Below are 16,543 nucleotides of genomic sequence, written 5' to 3'. Positions count from 1 at the left end.
CACTGCATCTTACATGAGTTCCCACTAGGTCATTCCACTGGTGAGGGGTTTGAATATAACATATGCCAAGCTCTAGGCTAAGGTAGTATTATCAAATGCCTTTGTAAAATTTGGTTTCAACATTTTCATTTCAATCACTACAAAACTCAATGATCATCCAAGGTTTGGTTGTCCAACTGAAGCTGATTCTGAAGTGGTGGGCAAACTGGTGGAGTAGGATCCAAGACTCAGTAGTCACTGTATAGCCTTCACAATCCAATGTTCTCACACATCAGTGCTGCACTATCCTTATTCATTGGGAAAGGTTCCTCTTAACATCATCATAATCACTATTACTGTCAACAACTGGAAAGTTGTTGACAGTAATAGTCAAAGAAAGACTCAGGCAAAAAGTCACTCAAACATGGCCACAGCACCAACACATTTATTTTTTCAACAAAAGTATGCAGCTACACATGGTAAAAGTGAGCTTTCTTAAGCTTACAGAAATGGGATGGGAAATCTTGTCCCACCCACCATATACTCCAGACATCGCTCCAAGTGATTATCATCTTTTCCATGCCCTATAATTTCACATGTCTGAAAAGAGCTTTGATAATTCGTGCTCAAAGATGTCATTCAAAAATTCTTTAAAGAACAGCCAGGCAACTTCTACAAGGATGGGATCCATCCCTTTCCTAATAAATGGAGAGCTGTTGTTGATAATAATGGTGATTATATCATAGATTATGTTTATTCAGAGGATAGTAATGAATTAAATTATTTCATGAAAGAGTAAAGAACTTTCTTTCCAACATTTTTTCCTATAAAACCTCAACTAAGCAGCATGTCTGTTAAAAGCCAGACAAATCATATTAAATTACTGATCTTTTAAAATACTTTTGTAACACTAAAGTTTTTCTTGGAACAGAGGATTACAAGAAGAGCTTATTTTATAACTTTTCATAATTTTCCCTTCAAAACCTTTAACTTACTGCTCTTAACATAAATTTTGCTCTTGATTTCTTTTTGTAATAATTTCTTTTTGTAATAAGATTGCATTTCTTTTTGTAATAATCATTAATAAAACAACTAGTATTGTTGAAAGGTGACATATTATATTGCTAACTAATAATAAAAAAAAAATTTAACTTCTCACCAAGATTCTGTATTTTATCTTGCACATTAGGTCGCGTCAACTAAATTTTACAAAGGTTAGATTAGTAAGATAATATAAATATATCAGGGGTAAAAGGTTTTACAAAATATACATGTAAATAAAAAAAATTACCTGCTTATAAGAATTTAGAAAATCTATCCAACATGGGTTCAAATGATCTTTGACAGTAGGAGCTACAAGAACTCCAACCTAAAAAACATGAAAAGAAAGGAAAAAATATGAATATAAATCTGTTCACCTTTAACTAAAAAATTTTAACAAAAAAAAAAAAAAAAAGTTTACAAAAACTATTACTCGACAAAGATATGCCCTTGCATAAACTGCCACCAATGGATCAGCAATCCCACGAACTTGATGAGCTAACCGAAAAAGGGCCTGAGCATATTCACTAAATTTAAAAAACGGAATTTATTAAATCTTAGAAGCTAACAAAAATTTTTTTTATTTTTTATCTTACACTAATATCATACCCAGCTGTTAAAAAACTATAGCACTTCATTATTGCCATTTCCACATACCTTAGATGGTATTACAACCTGTTAAGGTTCATATTTATACTAAAATATACATTTTAATAAGTATACTTAAACACACAGATGCAACTAAAAACACATCCTAATTATGTTACCAATATTTTATTATGTTATTATTTATGACATACATAAAATGATTATCCTGGTTTTAGCTCCTTGAAAAGTAGATTGGTCAGTTTGACAATTTAAATTTGAAAGACTTAAAAGTATATAAATAAATCCCCCTTCTGATATTTTCTAAATAAACCCTTGATAAAAAGACAAGATTTCAATTTTATAAGATTAGTTTGTTTCTGTAAATGTATAAAAAATAAAAATAAATTTTCTCCATTAAAAAAAAAAATTTTTTTTTGTTATGAAAATTAACTTTAGTAGCAATATTTTAAAAAGATACAATCTAGGAATCAATTCTCGTATTGAGGCAACTTTGTAAAACCAGTTTTGACATGTTTCTTTTGCTGAAACAGGAACCTCCTCAGGAGTGAAATTATTAGAAAGCGCTTTTGGTATGTTGCTTCCAGCAGTATATGTCACAGATTTATCACGAATCCTTTCAAATACAAGACGACCTAGAAATATTTTTGAACACCAAATTTTTGTCACAAAATAAAAATTCTTGAGCACATTGTCAATACATTTTTCAGATAAATCGATTTATGATTTCAAATTTGTATATATTTATACATACATACATACATACATACATACATACACACATACATACATACATACATACATACATACATACATACATACATACATACATACATACATACATACATACATACATACATACATACATACATACATACATACATACATACATACATACATACATACATACATACATACACACATACACACATACATACATACATACATACATACATACATACATACATACATACATACATTACATTACATACATACATACATACATACATACATACATACATACATACATACATACATACATACATACATACATACATACATACATACATACATACATACATACATAAATACACACACAAACTACCGTTCAAAAGTTTGCAAGAGCTTGAAAAAAGATTTTTATGTTGTTATTGTAATTTTTCTCAATCATACAGTACATATTTAACACAAAATGCCTTTAGTTAGTTTTCAAATTTTCAAGTATCAATTTAATTTTAAATTGTCAAAATATGTGAAAAAAAAGAATTTTTTAAAAAAAAGCTTAATTTCTGTTACTTTAATGTGCATCTTAATTTCAGTTTTATTGGAATTTAAATTAATGATTTTTATTGGTAATACATGATTACTATTTCAGTACGTTTATGAGACATGTAAAATGTCAGTTTATGTCAGTTTATTAGGAAGTATGTTACAACAATACTGAAACTAATTTTATTTTTTTATTATCTATCTTTCTTACTTTAAATTACATTTTTTAGTTGAAAAATGGCACCAACTACATAAATATTGATTGAGAAAAGAGCCCAGATTGTTATTCTGAAACAGACTGGCAAATCAAATTGTGAATTTGCAGAGTTTTAAAATTTTTCAGAAGCAGGAGTGCAAGGATGTTTGATTTGATACCATCAAACTAGATCAAATATTGATAGAAAATGTTCTGGCAGACCACCATAAACAAATAAACATGATGATCGCCAAATTTTGAATATAGGCAATTAAGATCAATTCAAAACTGCATCTCATATTGCAACTGATATCAATATATCACTACTGAACCCTATATCAGTTTCAACAGTGACACTTTGATTCCTCAAAAAAGGCCAATTTGGAAGAATTGCTGCAAAAAAAACCTCTCCTTCATTTAGTAAATAAACAAAAACATTTAGTTTTTACTACTTGAGTGGCCATTTCAATCACCCAATATCAATCTAATTGAACTGCTATAGGATGAGCTTGATTGTCAACTCAAAGTAATCTGACCATCAAGTGAATTTCATATGTGGCAATATTTACAAACTATATGGAACAATCTTCAAATAGAAAAACTTCAAAAACTTGTTGAAAAATATCCAAAAAAATATGTAAAGCCATTATTAAAGCAAAAGGTGGTCACATATATACATACATATCTACATATACAAAAGGTATGTGCGTATCCGTCCAAGTATGGCACCAATTTTGTAATCAAAATCTGTGACCATTTTATCATTGCGTGCATGGTGTATGTGTTGTAAGAGTGCATTTTGTTGTGTTATTTTTTAGAATTTTATATCAACATATTTATTTTTTAAAAAGTAGAATAGTTAAAACTCATTCTTGTGTTTGTTTGTTTTTTTGCAGTTACAACTGCTATTATTGAATTTACTGTTCTGAAAAACTTCGTTGTAGTTCAGATATAAAATTGATATCAAAGGTATGTTGATTCTTTTTTTAAATTTTATGTGTATACAAAATTTCATTGAAAAATATGTAGCAGACTCCTAATTTTTTGTAGCAGAATAGGTACCTTTGCTTAACATTTTTTGCAATATTATGGGGGATGGGGGGCCAGCCCTCGCAATAATTTTCTAATAAAATGAAATAGAATAAAATAATTATTATAGCCAATTTCTTTAAAAACAAGAACGAATATCATCATAATAGCTTAATAACTTGAAAAAAAGTATCCATATGATGCACCTCTGATTTGCTCATAATAATCCATTGGCACATGATTATTATAATATTGTAATTATCAAAACTATCATAATAAAATATATTTTATTGTTATTGTTTAATATTATTAATTAATACCACATTATTTTTGTAATACGCTATTGTTTAATAGTTTAACTTTATACTTTGATTTATTGATAATTTATTATGATAAATTTTTTATGATGATTATAAGTGAATGAGGTATTGGATGGTGTGCATTATATGATGCATCATATGGTCATTTTTTTTTAAAGAAAAAAGTTTAGCATGCAAATAACATTTATTATGATAAAACTGCTCATAATTATTATCAAATAATAATTATGTGCACTTTTGTTATCTTATCAAGCAATTCATGTGTTTTTGTCTTAAACAGAAATATGTAAACATTCTGTTAAAAAAATTTTTTTTTTTTTAAAAATAATTATATTTAACATTTTAAAGTATCATGGGACCCAAAAATAATGTGTGTGATTCATGGTGCAGCAAAAAAATATCATTACAGTCATTACAATCAACCCCAAATTCAAGTAACACTATTTCATCTTTCTCAGTTACCTCATCTCTTAAACGCATAAGTGTTTTATCTTTATCTTATTCAAGACCATCATTATCTAGGTTAAGAGCTAACCAGTTGTCTCCTAGAACAAAAGTCTTAAAACGACAGTTAAGTATTTTGGCTAGTGAAATTGCTATCAAAGCATAGAGAGGATGTAAGGTTAAGGTAAGGGCAAGATTTAAACATCTCAATGAGACTATCGCTCCCAAAGACAAGACAATTAGAAGTTTGAGGAATAAACTAAAACTCCAATGTTAAAACTAACAGTTAAATAAGCTTCAAATTGCAAATTTTCGTTTAAGAGCTAGAATTTGCCTAAACAAAGCTGTCTAATGAAGAAATCATCTTATGCCAACAAATTGCTGAAAAGAATGCAAAGTTTTATGCCCTTCAGAATGACATGCTTATGTTACAGGAGAAAATAGAACAAATGCAGCAAAAACTAAAAAATACCAGGTATAAGAAAGTCTTCTCATCCAATATTAGAGCAGAAATCTATGACAAGCGGGCATGTTAAGCTCCTACTCACTGTGTGCCACAACATCTTCATAAAACTGGAGAACACACTGGACATTCCACATCACACAACTGGGGAGCAAATGATGCGTGAGCTAGGTGTTATTTCAGAACTCCAGACTGCTGAGATGGCATTCTTAACAAAAAATTTGACACTTGGTTTTGATGATACAACCCAGGAGGAGGTTCATGTAAATAATTTGCACTTAACAACTACATCTTTACGTATGGTTCTAGTCATTGATCAACTTGCTGGAGGTACAGCTTATGACTATATGAGTCATATTACAAAGTCTGTGGATAATCTTGCTAAGATGTATAGTGACTATTACCAGAAACAATAAACTGATGTACAAAGCACTATTATTGGCAACATAGCTAACACAATAAGTGACAAAATGGCAGTGAAACAGGCAGTGATAACAAAGTTAAACACTTTTTTGGCAGAAATAATTAAATGAACTGAAGTGTCACCTTCACCCCTTAGACACAATCATCACTGCTTGCAAAGTCATCATTTAAAGCCTTGTAAACTTTTTGGTAGAGATTGCTTTGCAGCAAACATTGTTGTTCAGCTCAATAAACTCCGTTACAAGTACAGCAAAGGTAAATAAATAAATAAAGGTAAAGGTAAATAAACTATTTATCATATTATTACTCTAATATTGTTTTGCTAATAAAATTATGATTTTGAATAATATTCTGAACATAAAAAATTGTTCAGCAACATACTTGTTTCAAATTTACAAACAAGTTCTTTGCATGACCACACTTGCTGATAATTTTTTTTTATAAAGTGATCCAAAAGGCTTTGTTAACTTTTTGGACAACCAAGGACTGGCCAGAAGATTAATACCACGCAATAGAGGAAATAGACTGGACATCCTTTTTCATGCATGTGGAGTTTTGATCCATCAATTCCACAAACTTCAAAGTTTTCTGTTTTTTGGAGTAGTTTTGTGTGGAGGACTGAGAAGTTATTTGTTCCAAGACAAATAATAATGACCTTATCATATACTTCATGGCATATTACATTATATTTAATTTAAGGTATCTGTGAGATGTGTGTCTAGTATTAATTGGAAAGCTACTGAGTTGTCCTTGGATGAAAAATTTCTATGTTGCATCAGGTCATGGACTACTTGTCTGGCATTCAAGTTGTTAAAGATGTTCAAAATGCAATGGTTGAAAGCAGCATAATGGCCCATTCTCTTATTCACAGAAAAATAGACTTTTTTGGTGGTGATCTCAATGATCTAGTTTTTAATTCAATAATTGACTTTTTCTCAAGGACTGAGGAAATGAGAGGCACATTAGCCAGCTGCCTTAATGCTATCATTAGTTTTATTGGCCGTCAGTATGAGCGACAGTTCAACATGACCTCAGCTGATCAATTGAAGTCCTTGACACTATCAGCACAACCTCATAAGATTGACTCTGAAGAACTTGTAGGTATGTTTTACGCTGCAAAGTAGAAAGCTTGTAATGCCACGCTTTGTTTATTGTCATCAAAAAATTTGCACATGCAAAAATAGGACAACTGATTTCCTTTCTAAAAAACCGACTGATATTTAAAATAAATTGATAACTTGGTCCATCTCCTCAGCCTGAAAAAAGTGCTTAGCAAACATATATATTACCATGAAGAAATGAAGGTGGAGTTGAATAAATGCATGGCTAAAATGATTCAAATTAAGGAGGACAAAGAGAGAAGAAAAGTAGAAAAAGTATTAGAAACTTGATGCGGCTGCAGATACTGAAGACATTCTCAATGGTATTGCTGTTGGAAAAAATATATGCCATATGTGGCATGATACTGACATTAACAGCCAAGATATATACAACAATAATTTAAGTTATTGTATATATTATGCTCTCCCCAGCTTTTTCAATTTTTTTTGTAAAGTTATGAAGTGATTTTTATTTCTCTCATTCATTATTTTTACATATCAGATCTTATTTCAGGAAGTGGGGTAGTTATTGACATCCAATATTTACTTGGATGCTGATGCATTAACTAGAAAAGATGCTGGTGTTTAGTAATTTTAACAAATCAGTATTACCTGAACATATGGCACCTGCCATCCCCTAATGCCTATGACCTATCCCCTAATCCACTAGTCTATGAATAGATCTATATTTTTTCATTGCCATTTTTATATATCTATTTTATTTTAGATATTTTTGTGAGGATTTGTTAAAGCAAACATTAAGGGATCCACTTACTTCTATTGATGTTTTAATGGTAAAATGTGTATGCATCAGGAGTTAACTTATTTTGATTTATTTTTACCCTAGGGCATACCAGATATATTTTATTTTGTTTATTATTGCAAGGTTTTATCAGAGCATGTTGAAAGTTAGTTCACTTTTGACTTTCTAGAAAGCTGGGTATATAATATACACACTATACACAGCATAAAATAATATACAGTAATTGAATACGCCTATTCATTACATATTAACGTATTACATATTACAAGCTTAATAATGTGTAATATTATAATTACATAAAGCCTAATATAATATTATAATTACATAGAGGTTATTATTACGCTTGTATCCACGATATTTATCATATTAATTTATAAATCTTTATTATTAATTTTTAATTCATTATAAAAAATATTTTATTATTTTAATCAATATGATAAATTAATTAAAATACTAACAATTTTTTTTAACATAGTAACTTTTTTTATTAAAGCATTACATTGAATGAAAACATAACAGCAGCAAAATATTGTGCAATGTTTTTATGTTGGTCGCAGTTTTCTTAAGCAATCCTTCATATGAAAATTTCTTACTTAAACGTGCATAACCTTTTGCAGAATTATTCATTTGCTATGAAATTTTCACCATTGTAATACTAATTTAAAGCTCTTTCCAATGTTATATAAAAATCAAATATGTAAATTTATGGTACATATTACTAAATAAAACTTTCTAAAATGATAGATTGCTATTTACAGAACATTTATTACTAAAAAAGATATTTCTTTAATTTTGTTAAACCATAATTTGTAGCTAGATACCATATGCCACAGTGGCTTTTTCAAATAAGTTATGCTCAGGTAGCCTATAGTTAGTAACCAAATCTGCATTTGCAGATACACATCATATTAATGTAAATACATTATAACCTGTAGCTAGTACCACATGGCATTATCATTACTTGTCTTTTATAAGCAAGCCAATGAGGACTGAGGTACTTAGTTAATAATCAAACCAGTCAGTGGTGATCACAGACAGAATCAAATTAATTAATACACTAACCTGGGGAGTGTAGCTAGCAGCCTAGTAATAGTAGCTACAAGCTACCTATAAAATTGAATGACTTTGGCACTAGTAAAAGCCTTTGATAATATATAAATGATAAATCACACTCACAGAATAAAAAATTCAATAATGCTCTTTCATATATTTATTGTCTCAATTCTTAAAATCAAAAAGTTATTAACTTTCATTCATTACTAAATAAAAGCTTTGAATAACTATAGAAGAATAAGTGGAATATAAATTTTATAAAAAATGTAAAAATTTTTTGCTACATTACACTACTATGGTAATAGTACAGTAATATTACTATAGCAAGCAAATGGCTGTCAAGCTGATAAGAAAATTAATGATTATACTAGACTGAATCAAATTAAGCAAAAATACTTAATAAAAAGTACTAGTTAGTTTCTAATAACTTCCTATTTCAAATTTCCTGTTGCAAAAGCTAAAAAACTTTTTCCTAAGCTCCTTTGGTAGAAAACCTGTTTCAGTGTACTGTAAAACTTTTTTTTTTTTATGTGCCATAAAGCTTGTACAACAATTGTAGAGTACACAGAGTAAAAAGTTTAATCTAGTCTATCAGCACTGACTTGGGTGTGTAGCTGTTAATAGCAGCATTTCTAATTAACTCCAGATAAACAGAAATTACTTTTTCTACTGTCACTTCAATCACTTACACACATTTTTTAAATCTTGCTGAAATTTAATCATTACTATTTTAACAAGTTCCTGAGGATCTTCACCTTAAGTGGTGACACTGCTGAACATTTAACTATCTACAGCTTCTTTAAAAGCCAAGGGTGATTAAGATTCTGAAATAGCTCTATCATCCTGAGACTCAAAATTTTCATGAGAAAGCAAAGATTATAAAGTTCTTCTTTTTCTGTTATAACATGCTCACTGTTCAGCAAAATTCTGTTTATTAAATCTATGGATATTGCTGCTAGTAATAGTTTATCCTGCAGCAAGAGTCTCTTCTTTTTCTTCATTGAAGATACAATTCTATCAGCAGTCCACTAAGGTTGATGAACTCGTATAAAGTTTTCCACTCCATCAAGAAGTCACCAGGAAAAATACTCAGCTTGAAACTTCAAACTGGTTTAAGATGAAAGCTTCTAATTCTTGTGCCTGGCTCCACTGGCATTTAATAAAAAAAATTTTCATTCTCAACATCTTCAAGATATCTTTGCTAATCAATATATGCTTGACCATCATGTATGTACTTCCCCTGGATGCTCTGCAATTATTGCCTAAGAATGACTGACAGGAACTAAAGCTTTGTGAAGTTCAAACTGTTCAACTTCAATTTCTGATCTTTCTTTATTTTCATCATTTTTTTCATTAACAAATTTATTCATTTTTTCTACTGTGTTTATCATATTTGAAGCATTATTTGTTACAATTCATCTGTTCGTTTTTATTCCCAACATCATTTAAAACCTTTTTTTTTTTTGTTAAAAATCACAAGTGAGATGCACCTTAGTGTCTTATACTCCCAGTGTGTGTATTTATTTTATTGTTGTCATCAACATATCTAGCATTAATGGCAAAATATTTAAATTATTTATTTAACAAAAAATATTTAACCCTGTAATGAGTACAGGCAGCCATTTTGAGAGACATAAGTCAACATTTTAAGCTTATTTCTTCTTTCTTTTTTGAGTATCACCCAATATTAATTTTCCCACACTTTCTTTATCTAATGAAACTACAACTTTTCTAGCCATACTTCCATTAAGGGCTACAAATACTGGTTGTGAAAAGGTTTATGGTATATTGCTTTTTAAAACTACTTTAATTTTATCAAAACCACAACTTATAAAAATTATTAATACTTTTCTTAAACTTTTCTGTAGTCATTGTTACAATTACTTTGTCTATAATAAATTATCTAGTTACTAATGTTGGTTCTTGACTTGATTTAGTTTGATTAAAGGTAGTTGAAGTCAAATCAATTACTGAAAGTAGTGAAAGCACTCTATGCAATTATTGTTGGGCAACTATTTTAACTTTAAATCAAATCAATTGTAGGAAATTGTAAATTACTAATTGCAGTAATGCTATTAGTATTATCTATAAACTAAAATTTTTGTTTGTATGCATTTAAATCACTATGCTAACATCTGGATGCAGAAGGTGGTTATACTCTGGTACATCTGATTCTACAGCCCTGGGTGTAAGTTTAATGATTCAACTCAAACTCTTTAAAGCTACCTATAAAGAGTAGCTTGTTAACTTATCTGCCATAGTTTATATTTAAAGGTAGCTCTAATATAACAAAAATATTATTGTAACTGAGGTAAATTAATCCTCTGATATTAGAAAAGAATGATTGTAGTTTTGTAATTTGTAATGCATTATTCCTGGCATACTTGATTTTATATAATTTTAAAATTTCTTACCAAAGTTATCCAGAATATCTGTAATAAGAACAAATTTGCTTGGATAGAACAAAATAACTTCTGTGTCGCCCAAGAGTTTTGCACACTAAAAATGATTTTAACAAAACCATTCATGACCAAAATTTAATTGTAGCTTTTCACAAAATATTCCTCAGTGTATATTTCTATTTTCTATTAACTATTGCTGCATAACTCTTGAATCATGGCAGAAAGTTAAGATCATCAAACAAAAATATCTGTTTCAATACATGAATGAATAATAATGACTCCTTAAAAAACAAGAACTATTTTAAAAATAAACTTGTATAGCTATCTTCAGTGATTTCACACGCTGCTCAGATTTCCATGCAGAAAGTAAAGTCTAAAAAAATTAAAAATTTATTGGTATTCTTATGAAAAATAGAACTTTATAACATTGTAAATATTATGCACATTTATTAAATTTAACTGCCTTGGATCAAAAATTATATCTGCATTTTAAAAAATATATCATATATAAAAATGTCTGTTTAATAATGTGACTTCGTTCAAATTTTTTAATGGTATCTAATTCTTGGAATAAATAAATTAACAATGCTATCAGTATTTGTCCTGTGTAAAAGACAATCACGTTTTAAAGTAAGAAAAAACAAGCATCTAAAAAATGAGTATAGATTTAGTAAAATATATTTTAAAAAATTAAAAGCTGTTAGACTAATAATAAAGTAGGAATATTTTAACTCTATACTATTTTCCAGGTGCCTCATATACAACAAGAAGTCGTTATAGAATTTCACCCCTGAATGATAAAAAGTTATGCTAAGGTTAACTTGACAATTTGATAGGATTTTAACTTTGATTTATTATTATTGCAGTTGAAACTTTTTTATTCAACTTTACATGGAACAGTAAGTCTACACTGGCAGCAGAAATAGCTTAATTTTGTATTTTGTTTTGTTTAATGTTTGTACAAATACATTTTACTTAGAAGTATAGCTCTATGTAAAATGTATTTTTGCTACCAGCTTTTTTATAATGTCAAATACTTGAAAGATTGCAGAAAACATACTCTGCATAATTTTTTTACATCAAGATAAATGTATATTTTGACATATCTAATATTTAGTAGAGAATAATATGAGAATGAATGTAAGTACATTTTGATATGTCAAAAAATATTCTGTTGGAAATCTAATCCTAGAATATTGTTTTAAAATAGAATTTTCAGAAAACCGAGGTGAAATGAATATGTCAGGTGGCCATTTCTAAAGCAATGAGAACCAGAAATAAAGCTATTTTCATTGAAAACAATTTTAATTAATACTTTAATGTTATTTTATTGTAGAAGATTTTTATGATAAGAAGAAGATGGGAATAAAAGATAAAATGCAACAATTCAATAACTCCTTTTTTGTGATAAAGAAAGTACTGTTTCAAATAGAATAAATGATTAAATAGGTGAAGAACTTAAAGAAGCTGTTGAATTGTCTAGGAATGATACATGGAGAGTAAGATTCTCTGAAACCATTATTTCTTTTGATACTCATGCTATCAATACTATATATCGTTTCTTTGATTCTCATTTGCAAAATAATTTAGCTCATAATGCACAGTATGTACAGTATCAGATCAAAATTTTCTAATTTTTGATGCAAAACTTTTGCTGGAAGGAAATATCAATTACATCTACCAAAAAAGTCCAATTTACATTTAACTATTTAAATATCTGCAGTTCAAATGGTATCTAATAGTAAAAAACCTAATTAAATAAAGGGCTCTAATAACTTTTGATGGATAAGATTCTAGGAAATTTATTTTGACTTTAATACAGAAAAACAAAGTGAAACATATTTTGAGCTACAAAAGATGCTGCTCTTAGTACACTGACATCTGACACATACTGACAATCATCAACTAAAAATTCTATTACATGCAACTCTTTCACAAGATTTGTAATTCATCAAAGAAATGGATTTTTAGACAAATAGAAATATAATTGAAGACATCTTATCTATCAAGACATTTAATTGTAGCATTTACCAACAATCTTTAAATTATTGTATTTTAAGGAAAGTGGTTCAGTTGAGATGGTGGTTTTACTGTCAAAAAAAAGTCAAGGAAATAACACACCACCCAAGACTACTGCTTTGCAACCAGCTTTACAGAGATGTTCTTATCAATGCATGGAATGGTATAGAGAAATCAAAAAGAAAAAAAAAAAAAAAAAGAAAAATATTCCCCGTTCCCCTCCTTACAGAAAACTTCAGCTGGATATTTAATAATTAAATTTGAGAATCAATACTCTGTGACCTCCCATGTGCCCCAGAAAGTGTTTTGGAATTTATAAGATGCAATTTCAAAAGTTGAAGATAAATTCCACCATGTAAATGAGCTTCCTCAAACTTGCCATGCAATGAAATGTTCAGATATGGATCTGATTCATAACTTTGTATAACTTGTCATGCAATTATGTGCAGATTTAAATCTGATCCCAAACTTTATATAACTTGTCATGGAATTAAATGTGCAGATGTAGATCTGATTCAGAATTTTGTATAACTTTATCTAAAAATTGTTTTCAGTCTTCATCAGATTCAATAATTTAGCTGAAAATTTCTTGAGGAATAGGAATATATACCATTATTCCCTTTTTAGTCAATGTCATTAAAAAGTCCACAAATTACAGTATAAATTCTTAAATATTCCAAAAATTTCTTTATTGAGACCAACCATTAAAAGATATACCTTATTTAAGTCATCAATTCTTGTGACATATTCTGTTTGACTTAAGTTGAGCATCTCTTTCATTGAGCCCTGATATTGTGTAATTATTTTAAAATATCTTTTACATGATAAAACTACAATGAAGAAGTACTGCAAATAAAAAGGTTCAAAGTAAAGTAAAATAACCTCATCCACATCATCCAGCTGTTCTAATCGTGATTTCATTTTATCTGATGTTAATGAGCTCTGTTTCAAAGCTACTATAAATTAAAGTTATATGTCATTTACACCATATGAAATAACTGAGGTTTTATAAAAAATTTTCACAGCAAAACATAACTTACATTTTTCAATTTCTCCATCTGATAAAAAACTCTAAAAGTTTGAAAACAACAAAAAGTTTACAGATTTGAAAGTGCATAATTTTATTTATTTATTTAGATGCTGTAAAAGTAATTACTTTTATGATTCTTTTAAAGTATTTGCTAAAATCCATTAATGCAACTGATCTGGGTGTACATTAAAATTTTTTAAAATAAAACATCCTGTGAAGTAATTAAACATCTTGTAAGAAAATTAAAATAAGGTCAGTCTTTCCTTTGCTTCAAATTTTCTAGACAAACAGGTTTATTCAAAAATATTTTAATAGCTATGGTTAACACAAAGAGTATCATTATTATTTAAAAACTGAAACACAAAACACTGCAGACTTGAAGAATTTAGAAATAACAGTTTATACAATTTCACCTCAAGAGAAACCATTGAACCAAAAATGCATTACTTACTTAAGTGGAAAAAGGAATAGAAAATGGGCAAATAATACTGATTGCACTCAAAGGAGAACATTTGTTAGAAATAACAATTATTTAACTCACACAGTGTACATCACTAATAAAAAAAATTAAATAAATAAAAATTGTAACTATTTGCATTAGCTGTGAGTATGATAAAAGAATGAATTTATGCCTCAAAGGAGACTATTTTACTTGAATACAGAAAAAACTTTTTACAGTTGTTATAGACAGCTTTTCAGATGTTGTATACTTAGAGAGAATGCCAGTTCTTTTAGTTTGCCAAGGCTCAAAGGAATCATCAATATAGCCATCTTCATCTCCAAACTTCTTATCATCCTCCTAAGAAATTAACCAAAAATAGTTTTTAACATCATAAATCACTAAACTTACAGTTTCATATCTTTATTTAATCTTATATTTCATATCCTTTAATAATGATTTTAAAACTTAAAAATAATCATTATAACAGTGCATGAGTAGTAAACTTTTTTCTTTTTCTTTTTCTGTTAAAATCAAAAACACTTTAAAATAATAATTCTTTTTAAATAAATTAAAGTTCTAAAATTAGAAAAAGATGGTAAACTGAATATTTATCTGATTACCCATTATAATATTGAAAAAAAATTATTTTTTGTTTTGCTTATTCCTAATTTGTGAATAATTTTAAAAATTTGCATAATAAAATGTATAGTAAGAGATTACATTATTGATTTAAAACTATAAAAATCAAAATTTTTTAACTTCCTTCAAGATTTTTATTTAGATTTTGCAATTTTGAAATTGGATCTGTCATCAGTAATAGAAAAAAGATTTGTATATTTAGATTTTTAATCATTAAAAACCCCAAGAAAGTTTTGAGGAAGGGTAATTCCTCTTACAACTACACCATTTATTACAGACATCCCTCATACATGCTTTAAACTTTTGAAATACTGATAAATGATAAAATTTTTTCAAGAATTAGTTCTTTTTACCTTACTTCCTAATAATGATTCATCAAGATCATTGAAATCAAATCTTCCCAACTTCTTATATAAAATGTCACTTTCACAATCTTTATACTTTTCAAACACCTGAATATTATTTTTAAAAAGTAACTTCTTTTAGGTAAATTATGGAAATCCACAAGATTTTTTGAAGTTGCATGACTGTTGAATTTGGACATATCTTTACTATGATTATATTTCACGTATTCTTGAAATAATATATTTATATAATCTTATTACAAATTATATATTATATTAGATTCATTATAAATTCATATAAAGTTATGTAAAATCATATATTTTAACTTTAAATTTATATAGCTTACATAATAAAAAATTATATATTTATATAATTTTGACAATAAGTATTTTAACTAAAAGGTCCTTTAGAACCATGCAAAAATATAAGAATAAGCCAAGGACTTTATGAATAAACTTTGTCCTATTCCTTAATTAAACTTTGTCTTTATACCTTAACTTAAGCTTTTAATATTTGGCAATTTTTGGAATAATCAAAATATTATATGTTAGCAACCATACTTCATATAAAATACAGAAATAAACTGAAGATATTTCAATGAAGAAACTATTTAAAATTATCATCTAGATAAATGAAGAAATAAATGAAACTATTCTGTGTGCACCTTAGAGTTTTGCCTAACACCAGACAATGAAGTTTCTTTTTGAACTAAAGCAGAAAGCGGATCTGCTATTTCAAAGCTTTTAGATTTAGGACAAACAGCAGTTGAAGGAGATTTTAGCATAATGCTCTCTCGCATATTGGCTAATGTAACATTCTAAAAAGACAAGGAAAAATTTATTATACCATTTAAATTATCTATTTAAAAAGCTATTTTTTAAATTTCTAAACATAAATATTTAAGTAAATTTAAATAAAGATTTAGAACTTGAGGCCAATAGTCTTTTTTTTTGTCTTTCATCAACAGAATAGCAAAAAAG

General features: G+C 28.1%; 2 protein-coding genes and 1 pseudogene across 2 annotated transcripts in view; 2 read left to right on the top strand and 1 right to left on the bottom strand.

The window, feature by feature from the left end:
• Positions 1-16,543, bottom strand: part of LOC145184574 (VPS35 endosomal protein-sorting factor-like) — a 44,812-nt gene that overhangs the window by 25,202 nt on the left and 3,067 nt on the right. The window contains exons 3-14 of the mRNA XM_090092299.1: positions 16,228-16,380; positions 14,814-14,936; positions 14,148-14,178; positions 13,990-14,063; positions 13,825-13,893; positions 11,402-11,461; positions 11,101-11,185; positions 2,087-2,261; positions 1,630-1,677; positions 1,454-1,547; positions 1,271-1,348; positions 1,139-1,178 (exon numbers count right to left, since the gene is read on the bottom strand). Coding sequence (XP_089948425.1) covers positions 1,139-1,178; positions 1,271-1,348; positions 1,454-1,547; positions 1,630-1,677; positions 2,087-2,261; positions 11,101-11,185; positions 11,402-11,461; positions 13,825-13,893; positions 13,990-14,063; positions 14,148-14,178; positions 14,814-14,936; positions 16,228-16,380 — 1,030 coding nt within the window. The remainder of the gene's footprint in view (positions 1-1,138; positions 1,179-1,270; positions 1,349-1,453; positions 1,548-1,629; positions 1,678-2,086; positions 2,262-11,100; positions 11,186-11,401; positions 11,462-13,824; positions 13,894-13,989; positions 14,064-14,147; positions 14,179-14,813; positions 14,937-16,227; positions 16,381-16,543) is intronic.
• On the top strand, positions 4,754-6,597 carry LOC149886066 (uncharacterized). The gene has a single exon (XM_090092311.1). The coding sequence runs from the start codon at positions 5,401-5,403 to the stop codon at positions 5,761-5,763; it is 363 nt and encodes a 120-aa protein (XP_089948437.1). The 5' UTR covers positions 4,754-5,400; the 3' UTR covers positions 5,764-6,597.
• LOC149886065 (uncharacterized) lies at positions 6,441-7,004 on the top strand (annotated as a pseudogene).

The sequence above is a fragment of the Hydra viridissima genome, unplaced genomic scaffold (genome assembly GCF_058129835.1).
Source record: "Hydra viridissima isolate aposymbiotic clone 2 unplaced genomic scaffold, HvirCarnegie_v1 scaffold_7, whole genome shotgun sequence".
Lineage (NCBI taxonomy): Eukaryota > Metazoa > Cnidaria > Hydrozoa > Anthoathecata > Hydridae > Hydra > Hydra viridissima.
The sequence above is the reverse complement of the archived record's forward strand: the minus strand, read 5'-3'. Positions and strand labels throughout refer to the sequence as shown.

Coding starts and splice junctions, on each gene's coding strand:
- LOC149886066 (XM_090092311.1), top strand. CDS start 5,401: ATGACAAGCGGGCATGTTAAGCTCCTACTCACTGTGTGCCACAACATC.